Source organism: Lontra canadensis, unplaced genomic scaffold, assembly GCF_010015895.1.
Source record: "Lontra canadensis isolate GAN:19392208 unplaced genomic scaffold, GSC_riverotter_1.0 scaffold1, whole genome shotgun sequence".
Lineage (NCBI taxonomy): Eukaryota > Metazoa > Chordata > Mammalia > Carnivora > Mustelidae > Lontra > Lontra canadensis.
Window position 1 is genome coordinate 84,300,355 of NW_022630995.1, and position 18,737 is coordinate 84,319,091.

The following is an 18,737-nucleotide window of genomic DNA, read 5'->3' on the forward strand; positions in this document are numbered from 1 at the left end:
TGAGCTCGGGGACGTGAGAACGCAGCCCCCGCCCCTTTCTCCGCCCCTCCGAAAGGCGGGGCCCCAAGACCACCCCCCGCTCCCCAAAGGTTCCCCAGCGACGCGGGGACTGGAGTCCAGGCGCCCGCACACGCCCAGGCACTGCCGGCGACGGGTGGGCGCAGTAGGGGGAGGGGAGGGGCAAGGGGAGGAGCGGGCGGGCGAAGAAAGGGCGAGCGGTTGGGGGGCGGGGCCTGGGCGTGGGGGCGGGGCCGAGGAGTGGGGCGGGGCGGAGCCGGCCGAGTCCCGGGCTGCCTGAGACAGTCACTGCCCTGACGGCGGCGGCGGCGGTTGGCTGGTGGGGGTTGGGAGGAGCACGACCGAGGCTGCTGGGGCAGCTGGAACTGGCAGTTGCCGGGGGCCAACAGGCGAATCTGGACCGGAGAGCGAACCCCAGGCCGAGCGAAGGAGGCGGCTGCAGTTGGAGTACAAGGAGCGCTGGCGGTCGCGGGTTCTCAGAGGAGCAAGTGTCTGGGGCTTAGAGTCCGCCGGGGCGGCAACGGCCACGGCGGCGGCTGGGGCCGAGGTAACTGAGGGGCGGCAGCGGGAATAGAAGCGAGGCCCCTTCTCAGGTCGGAAGCTTGGGGGCTTTGGCTAGGCTCGAACCTGACTCACCCGGATGGTCTCCGGCCCCAGACCGACTTCTCCCCACGTTCCGCGGTGGGTCGGGCGGGGGCGGGAGCGGCGCGTGTTGTTGGGGGCGCAGAGCTGGACACCAACAGGGAGGCGACCCCTCATCTGGTGGGATTGGCAAGGACGTCGGGCACCCCCTCCCCCTTCAAAAGACACACCCCAAAATCTCGGGGCGGGGCGGGGTGTTTGGGGCGTTCCCAGCTTTCTGGAAGGGAAGACCTCAGCGTAGAAGCTGCACCTCAGTCCGTGTCTTCTCCGAGGTGGCCCCCCTGTGGCTCCTGGCTGCTCAAACCGAAGGTGGTTCCCGTCTCTGGGAATCCCGGAGTTCCTTTTGTCTATCAGCTGAAACTAGAGGCCGGAACTGTAGGCAAACACCAACCAGCCCTGGAGCACTCTACTTATCCCTTTTCTGCGTGGGAAGAAATTCTCCCCAGCAGCCTTTTCTCCGGCCACAGTAGTAGATTCCAATCCTCATCCCAATCCAAAACGTTTATCTGTAGCGCAGAGGAAGGAAGAATTCACATTGTACTGGTGTTTAGATTTATCGTTTAAGATCATCCCCATCCTCCCCTCAGTTTTTTGTTTTGTTTTGTTTTTTAACCCATTCCCATCCAGCCACAACCCTGGTAATCATCCCCTAGGTTTTGCAAACTATCAACAAAGAAGTGTGACTAGTCGAGTAAACGGAATCCTTGACTGGCTGGACTGTGCAGTTTAATAGAGCTTCCTTTAACTGGCGCTGTTCTACCAAGCTAGTCGGAAAGACCTTTTTGGCCAGAGTTAAGGATGTTACTGTGTGTGCATAAAGCCTTTTTTTTTCTTTTTTCCTTTTTACACAGTTTTGTTTGTTTGTTTTAATCTAGGGTAACTTGATAAAAATGCAGCTCTTTGGGAATCATAACCATAGAAGAAGTAGAATACAGAAAGGAAAATGTAATTTTGATTCTGGGGGCAATTGTCCAACTTTTTGAAAGTACCAAAGATGAAGCATATGGATTTTTTTAAGTATATGGATTTTTGAGATTATTTTAACTCACAAATTGTATCCTTTGTAAACTTTTAAGTAAACAAGCTCTTAACACACGATATTTTGCACTAAGATATTGTTGTTTTATTTTAGTTATTTGTGGAAATTGTTGATTTGCCAGCTCTCTTGAACCTAGAAAGCTGTGAACAGATTCATTAAGAATCTACTCTCTTGAAAATGCAGTTTTTGAATGCTTTGGATTAAGAAGGTGGTAACAGTGGACTATCATTTCTGCCACATAATCTGAAACAGTTCCCTCCCTGGCAATTGCCCAGATGCCTAAAACTGGTTAAGGTCTAGTACTTTGAGTGACTGTCCTTCAACAAGAAATGTAGAACTACCCATCTACTGTATACATGTAACCTCTTTGATGGCATTTACTATAATAGACATCTTTTCTGCATCTAATTTTCAGATACAGAATTAACACTTCGAATTTGGAGAAGCATTTTGTACAAATTGAAAGATTGGGCATTCTCTTTAGTTTTCCAGATGTATTGTCTCATCTGCACACTTGAAACATCCACAATCACATAAACTCTAAGATATAACCATGGAGTTATGTGACCAATCAAGATTTAGGGAAAGTATTGCCACGCTTTGGAACCAGGCAATTTTCCACCAGTTCAACAGTTAAACTAATAAAATCTCTGCTGATAATCAAGAGTAAAGAGTCAAAGTCATGCACATTCTGTTGGCAAACGGCATCTATGGCTGTTGAGTTTTACTGTAACTCATTACTGTATCATTCAAAGTCAACTTAATTTGCAAGTTATGTCCTAATGGATGTAAAGACCTGTGTTGATGTATCCAGGATCTAGCAAATGTTGAAGATAAGGAAGCTATTATGACTAATCCTTGGGAAGAGAAAGTCTGCAAAATGGCTCAAACGAGTTTACTGCAGGGGAAGCAGTTTTACTGTAGGGAGTGGGTTTTCCACAAGCTTCAGCATTGCCTCCAGGAGAAAACTAACTGCTGCAATAGTGCTGTCAACACACCATCCCTTGTAATGAATTCTGGGAATAATGCTAGTGTTGTCTCTGGAAAAGGAGCTGCCTGGGGTGTGTTGTTGGTAGGAGGGCCTGGCAGTGGCAAGACAGCCCTATGTACTGAGCTGTTGTGGCCAAGTTCACCTGCAAGCTTGCAGAGAGGTTTACATCGCCAAGCTTTGGCCTTTCATTTCTGCAAAGCCCAAGACTCTGATACTTTGTGTGTTGGAGGGTTTATTAGAGGTCTAGTTGCCCAGATCTGCCGCAGTGGACTACTCCAAGGATATGAGGATAAGCTAAGGGATCCAGCAGTCCAAAGCCTCTTACAGCCTGGAGAATGTGAAAGGAACCCAGCTGAAGCGTTTAAAAGGTAACAGTAAGAATGCCATGATGTTGTGGTTTCTAAGCAAAAATTAATGTTTTCTAGATTTTTTTTGGTCTGTATTTTTGTCTGTTTTTAAAATTTTATGGGGTACCTGCACATTTGGGGATAATCTGTAGTTGTAAATACACATGTTTACTTTGAGTATTGAAGGAAACAAAATTTAAGCTTTGTGTTGCACAGGATATGGATTAAAAGTAATTTATTTTACTTTCTAATAACAATGTGAAGCACTGCAGGAATTTAATTTTTTTTTCAAATTTATGGCAATTGTTTATTTACTTTTCTAATGTTATCTATAACTGGTAAGGGATTATTTGTTCTTGTGGTAGAGAAAACCACTTAGCTGCCTGGAAAAGAGGCTACAGTTTCAGGGAGGGTGAACTATATATGGCACTGAATTTAAAGGAACTCTCAGCATAGAATCTTTTTTGCTTATAGTATTCTTATTTCTCTAAGTGAAGCAAGTTCTTTTTGAAAGATCATTGGCCATTGAAAATCTAAAGAAAATCTGTGTTTTGGGATGTATTCCACTTATCATGTAAACAAAAAGTTAAGTGGTGCTTTTAAATATGTGATATTTATAAAATAATGAAAATCTGGCGTAATTTTAGTACTTTTAGTGAGCAGTATGAAAAACAACTTTTTCCTAACTTCAAGTAAGCATTTTTCCATTGGTAAATTGATTGGTCTAAGAAGAGAGCAAGTGAGCGAAGAAAACATGATTCCTTGAAAAGAATTTTTTGCATATCACCCCTCTGCTCATTGTAAAAGAAGTCAGCAGATTGTTATTTTTGTGCTTGCTCTTGCCTCACTGCTGCTTGAATGACTCGTTTGCATACACTTTGATCCCTTCACAATAAATAGTTCTTAGCAGGCAGAAGTTTGTTCCCCAAAGCTGCAGGTATATGGTGCGGTAGAGATTAGCATACGTGTATGTATGTGTGACCCTATGTCTGTTTCTCTGTGTGTCTCTAGGAGTCATTTAAGCAGGATTTGAATTGTTATGAAAGGAGTGATGTTTGTTTTTATGATGTCCTCATTATCTAATGATATGGAATCTATTAATTTTAAGTGATATTGAAAATATTAATTATATAGCAAACATTATGTGTCACTGTTCTAAGTGATTTACAAATACTAAATTATTTTCATAGCAATCCTGTGAAATAGATTCTATTATTATTCCCATTTCATGGATGGGGAAACCGAGGCACAGAAAGCCTAAGTTACTTATCCAAGGTTAAAGGCTAGTAAGTGGCAGAGCTGGGATTTGAAGTATGTGTATTTGAATACAGATTTGTAATCATAGAAATTCTTTGAAGGACTTGAAGGGGAGAGAAGATTAGAAGTTTGTGGAGGACAGGGGTGTGTGTCACAGTTGTGATTTGAGTGTAGGTTTCAGATTACCTATCTAAGTGATACAGTAGTAGTACAGAATTATCTTTATGTTTAGTGGTATGGAATTCAAACATGGGATGGGTATATATTAAAGTCACCCAAAGGGATGTGTCTTTGAGAGGTGTGATATTATTGCTGAGTTTTTAATGTATAAGTGCAGTCCAGTAAAACTCAGGACAGATCTGTTACCTTTTGCTTTTAGCCACTAACATCGGGGTTAAAACTATTAGATCATTTTTAAATAACAAGTAAATCTGTTAGGTGATATTGGTGCACAGACATGAAATACCAGGTTCAGTGGGCGGTTTTAAATAGGGAATCAGTGATATCTTTAATATATATAAATCTCTACTTTTTAAGAGATGTAAAGTCTCTGTACCTAAACAACTCTTTTCCTGTTGACTTCCTACTTTTTGTGAAGATCCTATCACTAGTTGAAGAGCTGAATTTTCATTTTTTATGATTTCATTTCTTATAAGTTATTTGGATTTAACACCTTAGGAAATCAGTTTCAAAGAACTTAGCTAACTAAGCTGAACTTAGTCCAACTAAAGTAGGTAATTACACAGTTTATTTTCTTGGAATTTATGTGTAAATTTCAAATGTCCTTAAATATTGCAAATCATGTCCAATAACTGTATATTTTTGCTATATTCCAATTTTGAGCAGACTTTTATGTATGGTATCATAAATTTTTTTGAGAAAACGTCCTTCTACTGAGATGATACTCCTAGTTTTTCCTCTATGTGTATTTTAGTTATTAACTAATTGGAAGGGAAATAAGAAGCAATTAGAGATATTTGTAAAAACCACACCAATCCCGATTTTCTGACTGACAGAAGTAACTAATCACTTTGTATTCCCAAATGATAATGGAAATATAGTCTTTCTATTTGGAACATTTTGGTGCTTTTAATTTCCTCCTGGATCTTTCAGAAACCTGGGTTACTTTCTTCATCATTAAAGTAAGTAATCATTAAATAAATTAGGTAACTCTGGTATTGTAACAACTGTTTCTGATAATTCATAGAATACATTTCCTCTAAGACTGTGAAGCTCTACTATAACCATAGTCAAATAAATGCAAATCTGAGAATACAAGTCATAGCTAAAGAGAAATATTTTTGCATAGTCTATGGCATTAGATGATCTAAGCCTTTACTTTTGAAACAGTCAAGATTTTATTTTAGGTTTATTGGTGATTGATTTGTTAAGAAAGTCCTTTAGAGAATTTTAATAGGACCCTATTTTATTTAGGCAGGGAGAAATGTAATTCAACAGGTAGGCAATTGTTGTTTTCAATAAATTATTTTAAGGGAGAGATCAAAGCTTATTATAACATGATAGGAGATGAAATATAAGCAAAGTAAAATTTTTTTTCACTTTTTTTTCACTCAAAAAAAATTTTTTTTCACTCAAAACCATTTTTGTATTGTTACTTTTTTAACATTGAACACATGGTAATATTGATGGTTTCATATATTCATGTGTGAAACAATTTAATAGTATATAATAATTGGAAAATTGATAAAAATATTACTTCGTCACAGATCCACAAAGTTGGGGAAATTGCAAAGAAGTGATTCAGTATCAAATGTGTTTTATACATTTCAGTTTACTTCCTAATTTTTTCCCTAGTATTTATCTTTAATGATACTAGATAGAATATGTAATACCGCAAAAAATCTTCTTACATGATTACAGGTCTTACACCTGCGTGGTAACTTGTTAATTACTGGTCTTTTACTATATGATAATAAAAATAAGAGGAACTTTATTTTAATCTAGTTAAATGTTGCTGCTTTCTTTCCATTCTCACAAGATATACTATCTTGATTTTTTGATTTAGTTGTCACAAGATTTCTTCTGACATTCATTCATTCTTACATCAAATATTTGAGAGTCTTTTGTGTTTTAAGCACAGTTCAGCTGGAGATATTTATTGAGAACCTACTCTGTGTTAAGTAGAGTCCAGCTGGAGTTAAGTCAGTGAATAAAACTGACAAAATGCCCTGCCTTCATGGAGCTCAAATTCTTAGAGTAATATTTATCCTATTTCTATAAAGAAGTAATATTTGGGGTAAATCCTTGTTATAGTGTTCATGCAACACGTGAATGTTTAAACACTAGTTGGAAGGAATTATATGATCCAAAGGGAATGATGAATGAAGACCCATTAATTTTTTTTTCCCCTTTTTCATTTTTCTCTCTTAATTGGTTAAGTTGCAAAGCTATTGTTATTGTGTTTAGAATTTTTTTCTCATTTCTGTTGATGGAACTAAGTCTATGACAATTACATTTTTACTTTAGAATTAGGGGTGGTTTCTTTCATTTTGCCTTTTCCCCTTCAGGCTCTTATTGCAAAACTTTGTGTATTTTGTGTATTTTCTAGAGTTAGTGTTAGACTCTTCTGGTAGTCATAAAACTGTAAACAAATTACAATTATTTTTGACAGGCGTGTCAAGGTATCTAAGTTAGGGAATGTGAGAAAGAGAGTAGTAGTTTCAGATCTTGTGACTGGCTTAAAAACAGCTGGACATGGTTATTTCATTCAGCCAGAATCTCCTTTCTGAACCTTTCTGTCATGATCCTTAAACCCAAGGATGTTCTCGGAGATTTAGACAGATGTGGTAGTGGGAAATACAAATTTTTGTTCCTGGTAGATACCATTTTCTAGTTTTTATTTCTAGTTAACAATATGCAGGACCAGGTATGAGTTTTCTATGTGTGATATTAGTTTTCCTTAGTAAAAAGACTTTGTTCTGTGTAATGTGTAAATGGAATAAAATTGTGATGAAGAATTAGGATGACTGACTGAACTTTGAGAATTTAGCAAGAAAATGCTAAATGTTAGTAGCGAAATGCTTGTTAGAAAAGAATTGGAAACTGGAAGACCAAACTGACATTTGTTTTTTATGTCAGTTAGGAATCCTCAAATGGTTGAATCCTTTTTCTCGTCTTTTTATTTCCTTCTCCTTGAACATATATCATTTTTCACTTGTATCTCTTTAGATTTTTAGCTTCTTTTCTGGCTATTTATGCATATCTCTTCTGTTATCTCCTCTATTAAGCATATGCTTCTTCATGACATTATTCATGACTGATTAATTTTTTATATTTACCATAGTGCTTTGAATATCACTTTGCATATAGCAAGTGCTAACTGATTATCATCTGAATGAGTGAATAATGCTACTTACCCTTCTAGAATATGTTTGAACCTAATTGAAGGACTGCTGAAGTTCTTGTGTAAGAAAGGGAATTGAAATGTTATATTATTTAGGTCAGTTTTCAATGCAGATCAGATTGATACAGTGATTATTAATTTACTAACCTGCTGTGTCTGTTCTTTAGCATGTATGAATATGGCATTAGTCCAGATAGTTTTAAGTGGCCAGATGTCTATCTTCTGTCTTAACTGGCTCCAAGTATTTTTGGCATACTCAACAAAGGGACTAAGAACAGAATGAGACTGGAATGTGCGCTTCCCTCTTACCCTCAGTTTTGGGGTATTTTCAAGGAAAAATATTCCCTTTCCATTATCTGTCTTGTATAACTAATACTACTAATAATTTCTAACTGTCACTATCCATTCTTAGATGTTATCAGATTAAAAGATCTTGTAAAGTGTCTTTACGGTTCACTTTTTAAATAAAATAAATGGATTAATGTAATTTTCATAATCAAAATTCTTTATTCGTTATAGTCTAAGGTAGTCATTTTTCACTGAATTGTCTGTTTTTCCAATTTTTAACCATGTTATTCACTTTAAGATGGACTTCCATTCATTCAAGTCCTCCCTCTTTCCCTTCCTAAAACCTTTTCTTTCTACCCTTGATGGGTACTTTCTCTTTTATATTCATATCTTAAGAGCTACTACCTTTGGCTCCCATTCCTGGTACTCTTTATCATTTGCTGAACCATTCCACTACCTTTAATCACTTCTGCTATAATGACATAACATATTGCTCCATATTCTTTTTTTTTATTTTTTTAAAGACTTTATTTATTTATTTGACAGATAGAGATCACAGTAGGCAGAGAGGCAGGCAGAGAGAGAGAGAGGAGGAAGCAGGCTCCCTGCCGAGCAGAGAGCCCGATGTGGGGCTCGATCCCAGAACCCTGAGATCATGACCTAGAGCCAAAGGCAGAGGCTTAACCCACTGAGCCACCCAGGTGCCCCCGTATTGCTCCATATTTTTACTGTTTAATTTCAGTTATATTTTTAGTTCTACTTGGCCATTCTTTGATTTACTTCTTAATAACTCAGAATTTCTTTTTAGACCAGAGAGAGTAAAGTTATACCCTACAAGTAGAATATTTTTTACCCAATTCAGGAAATTTCACACACACATCCAGATTTTTAGTTTTTCTTGAAAAAAAACAAAAGGAAATTTGACAATATTAGGTTCTCATTCTTTAGAATCAGTTATTTGGTAGAGCTGAGTTAAGTGCTGTCTTTAGATGGGACCTACACACCAGTTCCCCCAACTCTGTTACTCTATTCCAAGACCACTTCATTTGTTTATATATCCAGCCTGGCTTCTACTGGCATTTTCAGACACGAACATGTTTTCTGTTCCTCTGGGGAAAAAAAAATGATTTTTTTAAAAATTTCCCACCAAATCTTCATACTTCGAATTTATATATGCAAGTACTACTTCTATGACCTCATTTTTTAACTTACTGATGTTTGACTTCTATATATACATACCCACAGAAAGATATTTATGTAGTGTAGGTTTTGAACTCATTGCTCTCTCATCTTAGCCTTAGATGATAAGTCCTAGAACTTTTTTCATTATCTGTAATTTCTTCCTTTCAAAATCCCCTGACTACATTGTTTGGTCACTCTCCCTCTAGGTTCTCTTTGAGTGTTTGTCCAACAAATCTTACTTAGTTCTTCTCTCTTTATACATGCTCCTTTAATAATTTTATTTACTTATGTGGCTACCAATGGTCATATCTAATATGATGGCAATGAAATCTACATCAATAGCCTTTATCCTCACCCTGATCAACATGTATCTTTTCACTGGAGTGTTCTTCACTAACCTTTCTGTCTTTTTCAAATCAGCATCTCTTTCAGCGTTTCTATTCATTGGCTCATTCATTTATTTCTGAAACAAATATTCTGCACCTGCTGGGTGCCAGAAATACGCTCAGTGTCAGAGCTAGAGCCGTGAGCCAAACAGGACACTGGGTTAAGTGTGTGTGGGGGTGGGGGGGTGGGGGGGGGAATACACATTGGACAAATATTCACAAAAATAAATGTAAAAATGCAACTTTAGCAACTGCCAAGATGGAAGGATACAGGATGAAAGCATTTAATATGAAACTTGGTCATTATCTGGAATTCTGGGAAAATGGACTCTTAGTATCTAAGTTGTTTCTTAGTTCTTACTTCCTAGACTTAAGTGTGGTCTTAAGGTCAATATTATCGGCATCTCTTGGAAGTTATTAGAAATGCAGAATCTCAGGTCTGTTGAATCTGAATGTTCCTTTTAACCCATTTCCTAAGTGAATCCAGTGCACATTGAAATTTAAGAAGCACTGCCCTCAGTTTGTTTCTAGAGTTTTCTTTGATTATTTTCTATTAGTTTATTCTAAAGTATTTAATCATTTTCTTAGAATGTTTCTTGAATCTTTTATCCTCATCTAGAATATTTATTCATTTACTCCTAGTTGATCTTTTTAATTTTAGCCTCTATATTCTAATTCATTTTGTTCATAGTTGGCCGATTAGCCTTAATAAAATAGTGCTTTCTTTAGGTCATTTCTCTGAGATTGTGAAAATCTAACCTATACTGCAAATTCAAATTTCCCTGCTTACCTTTATTAAAAGTTCTTGATAATTTCATTCTATTCCATCTAAAGTAGGTACCATGTTTCCAAAACTGCTGAGAGAACACAAGCTCATTTGTTGTTTCAAGAAACATTTTAAGTGTATAAGTCAGTGTTAATGTGGGTAAGAGATGTGAAAAGTAGGAATAGTCTTATTTTTCTCAGTGTCTAGTAAGAACTTCCCATATATATATATGGAGAGAGGGAGAGGATATGAACTTTCTGTCATGTATGTTGCAGATTTTTTGTTTTTGTTTTTGTTTTGTTTTTTGCTTCACCTTGTTTTTAGCATTTTTGATTTTTTTTTAAGATTTTATTTATTTATTTGACAGAGATCACAAGTAGGTGGAGAGGCAGGCAGAGAGAGAGGAGGAAGCAGGCTCCCAGCTGAGCAGAAAGCCCGATGCAGGGCTCGATCCCAGGATCCTGAGATCATGACCTAAGCCAAAGGCAGAGGCTTTAACCCACTGAGCCACCCAGGTGCCCCGAGCATTTTTGATGTTTTAAAAAAAATTTTATGAAATCAAATGTTTTCCATATGATAAAATGGTTTGATTTTATGAAATAAAATAAGTAAATACTTTTCTGCCCTTAAAAATACCTTTTAAGGGGCACCTGACTGGGTTGGTCAGTAGAGCAGGTGGCTCTTGATCTCACAGTTGTGAGTTCAAGTCCCATGTTGGGTATGGAGCTTAACATTTAAAAAAATGCACCTTTAAGTATATTCTGATTGTTTATTTACTCTACGTTGTTCTAGTTTTGTCTTTGACCATACTATACATAAATGTCTTAAATTATAAGTCAATTTCTCTCTTTCATGTTATTCTAACCTGAGAAACACATTTTTTTAATGGTATTTATTTATTTGAGAAAGAATGTGAGAGATAGCACGAATGGGGAAGAGAGGGAGAGGCAGGCTCCCTGCAAGCAGGGATCCGGATATGGGGCTTGATCCTAAGACCCCAGGATCATGACATGACCCGAAGGCAGATGCTTATCTGACTGAGCTGTTCAGGTGTCCCTCTAATCTCAGATATATTCTAATGTAATGTTGTTGTTGTTGTTGTTTTTACTATATACATGCATAGTTAAATATAGTCATTGGAAGGGTGTCTGGGTGGCTCAGTCGGTTAAGTGTCTGCCTTCGACTCAGGTCATGATCTCAGGGTCCTGGGATCCAAGCCAGGCATCAGGCTCCTTGCTCAATGGGGAGTCTGCTTCTCCCTCTGATCCTTCTCCCCACTTGTGCTCACTTTCTGTCTCAAATAAAATCTTTTTTAAAAATAAAAAAAAAATAATAAATATAGTCATTGGTAATAAAATAGAATCTTAAGTGCTCATGTAATTGCTTAATTTAAAAAATAAGTATTAATTAAGAGAACTAATTATATCTTACTTATTATCTGGAAAAAAAATTTGGAGCTTTCCAGAAGCTGCTGACCTTTTACAATTATGACTCATGATTTGAATACATAAAAACTGTAATACATTGGGGTGCCTGGGTGGCTCAGTCGGTTAAGCATCTGCCTTTGGCTTAGGTCATGATCCCAGGGTTCTGGGATCCAGACCCAATTCATGCCACCTGCTCAGTGGGGAGTCTGCTGCTTGCTGCTTCCTTTCCCTCTGCCTGCCTCTCCCCATGCTTATGCTCATTCTCTATCAAACATATATAAAAATCTTTTTTTTTTTTTTTTTTAGATTTTATTTATTTATTTGACACACAGAGAGAGATCACAAGTAGGCAGAGAGGCAGGCAGAGAGAGAGGGGAAGCAGGCTCCCCACCGAGCAGAGAGCCCAGTACAGGGCTCGATCCCAAGACCCTGAGACCATGACCTGAGCCGAAGGCAGAGGCCCAACCCTTCTGAGCCACCCAGGCACCCCCAAATAAATAAAAATCTTAAAAAGAAAAGAAATTGTTATAGATTGAAGTATTTGTTTTTGATCTTCATCTTTCTGTGTATTCTTGGGGTTTGCCATGATATTGCAGTTCCTTCTACTAGAGGAGAAATATGCTTCTCTGCCTTTTTCCATTTGGCTCAAGCACGTGATTTGCTTTGACCAGTGGGATGTCAGTAGACATGATCCAAACAGGCTTAAAGTGAGCATGAGTAGTTGGGCTTATCCTCTTTGCTTCTACTATGACCGTGAGAAGGACCTGTTGTGGCAAGCTTCTCAGTTCAAAGAGGATGAGAAAGGTATGGAACCAGTAATATACCACTATTGTAAAAATAACTAATGATAAAAAAGCTAAGGAAATAATATTTCAAATAGGAAATCCATAATTTTCATCAAAAATTTAGAAATCATTGATTCCTCAATTTCATTCATCCCCTACACTCAATTCATTAACTACTTTTGTTTTAATTCAAGTAAAATAAATACCTTCACTTCTGCAGCCCCATTTCTGCTACTCCAATTATTTTTTGTGTAGATTCCTGCACTGGCCTCCCAATATGGTCTTCCTGTTGCTATCTCTATTCATCTCGCTTATCTTCACAAAGGAGTTAGAGTATCAGATCATATTACTTACCTGCTTAAAATCTGCCAATGCCTTCTCACTACCTTTAGAATAAAGTCTAATCTTTACATGGTCCCTTCTTTGCCTAGCCTTTGACCTCAGCTTGTACCACTTTCATCCTTGTTCATTGCTTTTTTTCCACATCATTACCTTAATATGCTTTGAAATAAGTCAGTTTCCAGCAAGCAGATTTTTATATGACTACTTGATCTGATATCACTTAGATATCAACCTACTTTAATGTTATCTCCTCAGAGAGCCTTTCCTTTCCATCGAGTCTTTAAGAAATCTCCCCACCCAGTCAGTTTCTTAAATCAGACCATCCCACTTTGTTTTATTTCTTAATTTTCAGTTCCTAACTTGATCTGAAATTATTTTGTGCATTTGTTTACTTTGACTTTATGCCTACCTACTGGAATGAGGAGACAGCTTGCCTGTCTTGTTCCCTTTTTATCTCCAGGGCATAGAATATAATAGAGACTCAGTAACTATTTCTTGAATTGAGGAATAACTATTTTAATTTAAAACATTATAAATTTGCTCGTATTGATAATTTGAGTTGCTCTACCATATTCAGTTTTGAAATAGTGCATATTTTTCTGTGGAGCAATTGATGTAGAGAGATTATATAGTTTAGATGATAAGAATCCATTGGAACCAGTATTTTTTATTTTATTTGTAGTCTCTTAAAATGCATGTTGAAATTAGTTTTTATAAAATGGAAGACTCTTTAACAGTATCAGACTGATGTTACATGATGTGAATCATGAGGCCACCTTTTGCCTCTCCCGTAAACCCATAGTTTCATCTGTGTTTAATAGTTTAATTTTTATAAATCTTTCTGAGATTATCATTTAAAATTCATATTCACTAGGAGGAAAAAAAAATTTTATAGCTTAAGTCTCAATTACTATGTTTATTAAGTGCTAATTTAGAGAGAGAAGCAGCTTGCAAACCATGGGCTTCCTAGGAATTTAAACATAAAAATTAGTGGCACCAAGTACAAGAAATGGCTGCAGAAAAAGAATTTGTGGAGAAAATGATAGATTGTTCGTACCCCTGAAATTTTTCAGTTATACCAGAAAGTAAATAAAATAGGAAAACAAATATGCCTCTACCTACCTATTTTACCATATTTGCTTGAAATCTGAGTTTTCTGTTTTGTTTTAAAGAAAAAAATAATCCACATTGGAAGCCTTCTCAGGTATCCCTTACTAATTTTGATCTCACACCCCATAAGATGATCCCTCTTATGGATTTACTTTCTATATCTATGTAGTTTGATTAACTTATAGGCAGTTTGACTACATAGGGAGATATATATGTATATTCACATATTAGTTGTATGCTCAAGTTTTATATTTTATTTTAATATTTATTTAATATTTATAATTTAATAATTTAATTTAATAATTATAGTTTAATATTTATATTTATTTAATATTTAAAATATTTTATATTTTATATTTTTTATTCCATATCAACAGTTCTCAAAATTTTTTTTATTTTAGATTCTCTTTGCACTCTTAAAAATTATTAAGGACCTCAAAGAACCTTGGTTTATGTGGGTTATAGATCAGTATTTGTTGTATTTGAAATTTAAACTGATGAATTTTAAAAATATGTACTAATAAATATTTAATAATAAATTCATCACATGTTAACATAAGTGACATTTTAGTGAAAGAATATATATTGTCAAGGACAAAAAAAAAAAAAAAAAAAAAAAAACCAAACCCAAAACCACATACTTAAGAGCACTGTTTTACATTTTTTGCAACTCTTTCTAATTTTAGGCTTAATAAAAGACAGTTGGATTATCATATCTGCTTTTGAATGCGGCCTCTGGAAAACTCCACCGTATCCTTCAGAGTGATCTAGAGTGAAAAGGCAAATCACATCTTAGTTTTATTCTTACCCTGAAAGGTTCTAAGGTATAGGAATCCCTTAGGGATCCTCAGACCACACTTTCAAAACCACTCTTCTATATAAATGGCATTGTGTTGTTGGCAGTATGCTGCAATATTTTTTGTGTAACTTTTGTTTTTATGTTATCTATGTTGTTATTTGTGGTTCTTCATGATTCATTTAACTACTATACAATATATAATTCCAGTCTTTATGCTGTAATTCATTTGTTCTTGTGATGTTGATATTCCTTTAAGGTGTATTCAGCTTTTTATGGGGCACCTGGGTGGCCTAGTTGGTTAAATGTCTGGCTCTTGATTTCTGCTGTGGTCATAATCTCTCTGGGTCATAGGATTAAGCCCCGCATTGGGCTCTGTGATTGAGTGTGGAGCCTGCTTAAGATTCTTTCTCTTTCTTTCCCTTTCTCCCCACCGGACTCACATGCATGGGTGTGCTCTCACTCTCCACCCCCATCCCCAATCCCTGCCCCGCAAAAGATATATTGAGCTTTTAAATTTTCACAGAACTGTGGTTCTCAGAACATTCTCTCTTGGGGATATATACTAGAAATGAAGTAGTGAAGGGTGACTCCAAATTGCCTAGTTAGAAGTGAACTTTGGGATCATAAGGTAGGTATATACATCTTCAATTCTGTGAGATAGCACCAAACTATGCTTTAAAATTGTATCAGTTTATCCTCTTATAGTGTTGTGTATTTGAATTTCCATTACTCTTTTAGGTCACTGACACTGTATTCTCATAGTTCTTTATGTTTCAGAAAGTGAACGTGAAGTGGTAGCTTTTTATTTTTAATATCTTTGATCCTGTGGCTTGCCATTTTGTTTGTAAAATTTTGTTTTGAAATGTAAAAAAAAATGAATATTTTTTATTATTTCCTTTATAGCTTACCTTTTTTAGGTCATAATATTTAAAAATTCTTGATTGTTTTACTGGCATTTGTTGGGTGGCATGTCTTTCACTATTAACCTATAATAGTACCAGTGTGAGATACAGACATGTATGTATCTATGTATTTTTTTGAGTTCTCACTTTTACTTGGTTCTATTCATTCATTCATTCACTTAACAATTATATATTGGATACTAGGAATGCACCAGATGCCATTCTTAATACTGGGATATATTAGTAAAAGTGAAAATGTCATCCATGTTTATTGAGCTTACATTTTTTGGGTTGGAGTGGGTGGTTGGTAGAAAAATAAAATATTAAGATACTACATAGCATATCAATTGACAGTAAAAGTTGTGTGAAAAATCAGACAAAGAGAATAGTAGTTATGTGCTGGGAGATTGTGAGAGAAAGATTGCTATTTTACAGAGGGGAGATTAGAGCATTGTGAAGGAAGCTTCTGACAGGAACATTACAGACTGAGGAAATATCAAGTGCAAAGTCCTGAAGTAGAACCTGGTTTAATATAATCCAAGAAAAATAAGGGAGCCTGTGTGGCTAGAACAGAATAAGCAAGGGGGTATGTGTAGGAGACTAGTAGAGAACAGGATCCATCCAATGTATGGACTTCAAGGCTGTTGTAAGGACATTTACTTTTACTTTCAGTAGTTTGGAAGACATCAGGTCTTTTAAACAGAGTAGTAACATCGTCTGGTTTAAGATTTTAAGGGATCATGTTGGCTACTTTGTTGAGAACTGGTTTGGTGAAGGTGAAACAAGGAAATCAGTAGCTGGCTAGTGTAGAAATGAAGGTTAGAGGCAGTGGTGCTTGGACTTGGGTAAAGTGTTGGAAGTAGTGAAAATTGTCCTGTTTTGATTATTTTTAAAATTGATCTGAAGGCACGTTGGATGTGGAGTATGAGGAAAACAAAGAGGAGTTCCTAAACATAGGACGATTCTAAAAGTTTTGGCCTGAGAAACTGGGACGATGGGATTGCTCTTTAATGAAGCAGAGAAGACTAAGGGAAGCACAAGATGAGGATTAGAGGTCTGAAGCTTAGGTTTTGATATGTTTAACATTAGATACCTAAGCAGAGAAGTTGAGTAAGTAATTAGATTCACAAGTCTAGATTCAGAAAAGAGGTGCTAGCTGTATATGTAAATTTCAGTGGAATATAGATGGTACTTAAGGACATTAATAAACTAATGTAAAAAGTAAGCGTAAATAGAGAAGAAGAAAGAGAAGATCCAAGATCTGAATATTGACATAGTTCCATGTTGAAAGGTTGAGAAGATGTGAAGAGTAGCTAGTGTGGTGGGAGGAGAGAACCAAGTCCTAAGGAGGGGGGATAGACGTGGAAGAGCTTCATTTCAGCCTTACAACAACATTACACAAATAATGCAAGAAATTAATTTGACATTAAGAAAACAGTTGAGATGGAGTGTTTAGAATAATAACAATAAGTGATGATGAAGTCTTTGTAAGACATGGTGATCAGGGAACATGTCTTTCAGAAGCAAATTTGTGTTGAAACATAAAGAATAAAAAATTCTATATGGGGGAACTTTCTAGGCAGAGGGAGTACCAAGTGCATTGGCCTAAAAAAACAAAAACAAACAAACAAAAGACCAAACATACATGTTTGGTATTAGAACTGAAAAGAGAGCATTATGACTACAGCAAAAGGGAGGACTCAGGAATGACACTCAAGATTTTGGCATAAGGACTTTGGCTTAACTTGGTTTAAGTTTCTGCCTTCAGCTCAGGCACGATTCCAGGGACCTGAGATTGAGTCCCACACTGGTCTCCCTCCTGAGCAGAGAGTCTGCTCCCTGTGCTTGTCCACTCTCATTTGCACATTCTCTCTTTCTCCAATAAATAAATGAAATCTTAAAAAAAAAAATAAAAAAGAAACTAGGGGATGCTGAGGTAAGTGAAGTGACATACATGGGAAAGGCAGTTGGGGAAGAACTTACTTGGGTGAGATCATATGTTAATTGTCTTTCTCTGATTGACTTATTTCGCTTAGCATAATACCCTCTAGTTAATCCATGTCATTGCAAATGGCAAGAGTTCATTTTTTTGATGGCCGAATAGTATTCCAGTGTGTGTGTGTGTGTTTGTGTGTGTGTGTGTCTTCTTTATGTATATACCATATCTTCCTTATCCATTCATCTGTTAATGGACATCTGGGCTCTTTCCATGTTTTGGCTGTTGTGGACATTGCTGCTATAAATATTGGAGTGCAGGTGCCTCCCTCAGATCACTTCTTTAAACATATTAAATTTGAGGTGCCTGTGGGGCATCCACACAGGAAATAGATAGCAGATAGTTTGGGGGATTTTTACTTTTGAGTTTAGGGTGGGGTTAGGGCTGGGAAAAAAATAGCTCAACATTTTTAAAGCCATAGACTGGCTTCCGGTTATAATATGACTAAGTCATGGAAAATAGTACAAAAGGAAAAAATTAAAACTGTGAGAGAACTATAAGCCCAAACCTCAGTATAATGTGGATGCTGGTATTAAATTGAGATGCAGACAAAACTGGCAGAGGATTTATGCTTTATAATAAATGCATACCCTGATTATCATCAAGAGTATATAAAGACTCTTATCTAGAAACATGGAGACAGGTTATAGACTTATGCTAGAAGTTCGCCTGGACCGAGTTAGGCAGAAATGAAGAACAAAGAGGGCTAGGAAGAATGAGTCAGACATTTGGGGATAGTTCAGGAAAGGATTGTGGTGAGAAACCTTGCTTTATGTGTATCCCCACAGCTTCTGATCTTAATTGGCTGGGGAGAAGTAGAAGCTCAAAGAAATTTTTCATGTCTGTTACTCTGAGTCATAAGGAGAATTCTTACAAGCCTGGACACTGGATACTAACCTGCAGTTGCTGGTCCAGAGAGAACTACCTTTCTGAAGAAGAGCTGTCACAAATACATAAAAATATATCTCAAGAACAAAAGAGGAAGGAATCTGAGAAGCAGAGCGCAAGAAACACTCACCAGAAAAGTGTTGCCATGGAACAAAAGAAATCTATGGCCAAGCATATAGCCTTAAATGAAAATATAATTGATAAGCAA

At 36.9% G+C, this 18,737-nt stretch overlaps 1 protein-coding gene across 3 annotated transcripts in view; it reads left to right on the top strand.

Moving 5' to 3' along the window:
- Positions 1-283: 283 nt before the first annotated feature.
- The window catches only part of ANKRD50 (ankyrin repeat domain 50), a 31,998-nt gene continuing 13,544 nt past the window's right edge, over positions 284-18,737 (top strand). The window contains exons 1-2 of one of the 3 annotated variants that reach the window (XM_032858059.1): positions 284-565; positions 2,115-3,058. In XM_032858059.1, coding sequence (XP_032713950.1) covers positions 2,547-3,058 — 512 coding nt within the window. In that variant the 5' untranslated portion in view covers positions 284-565; positions 2,115-2,546. Of the gene's footprint in view, positions 566-2,114; positions 3,059-3,529; positions 3,623-18,737 lie in introns of those variants that run through there. The other 2 variants (XM_032858067.1, XM_032858075.1) reach the window with 2 other exon arrangements.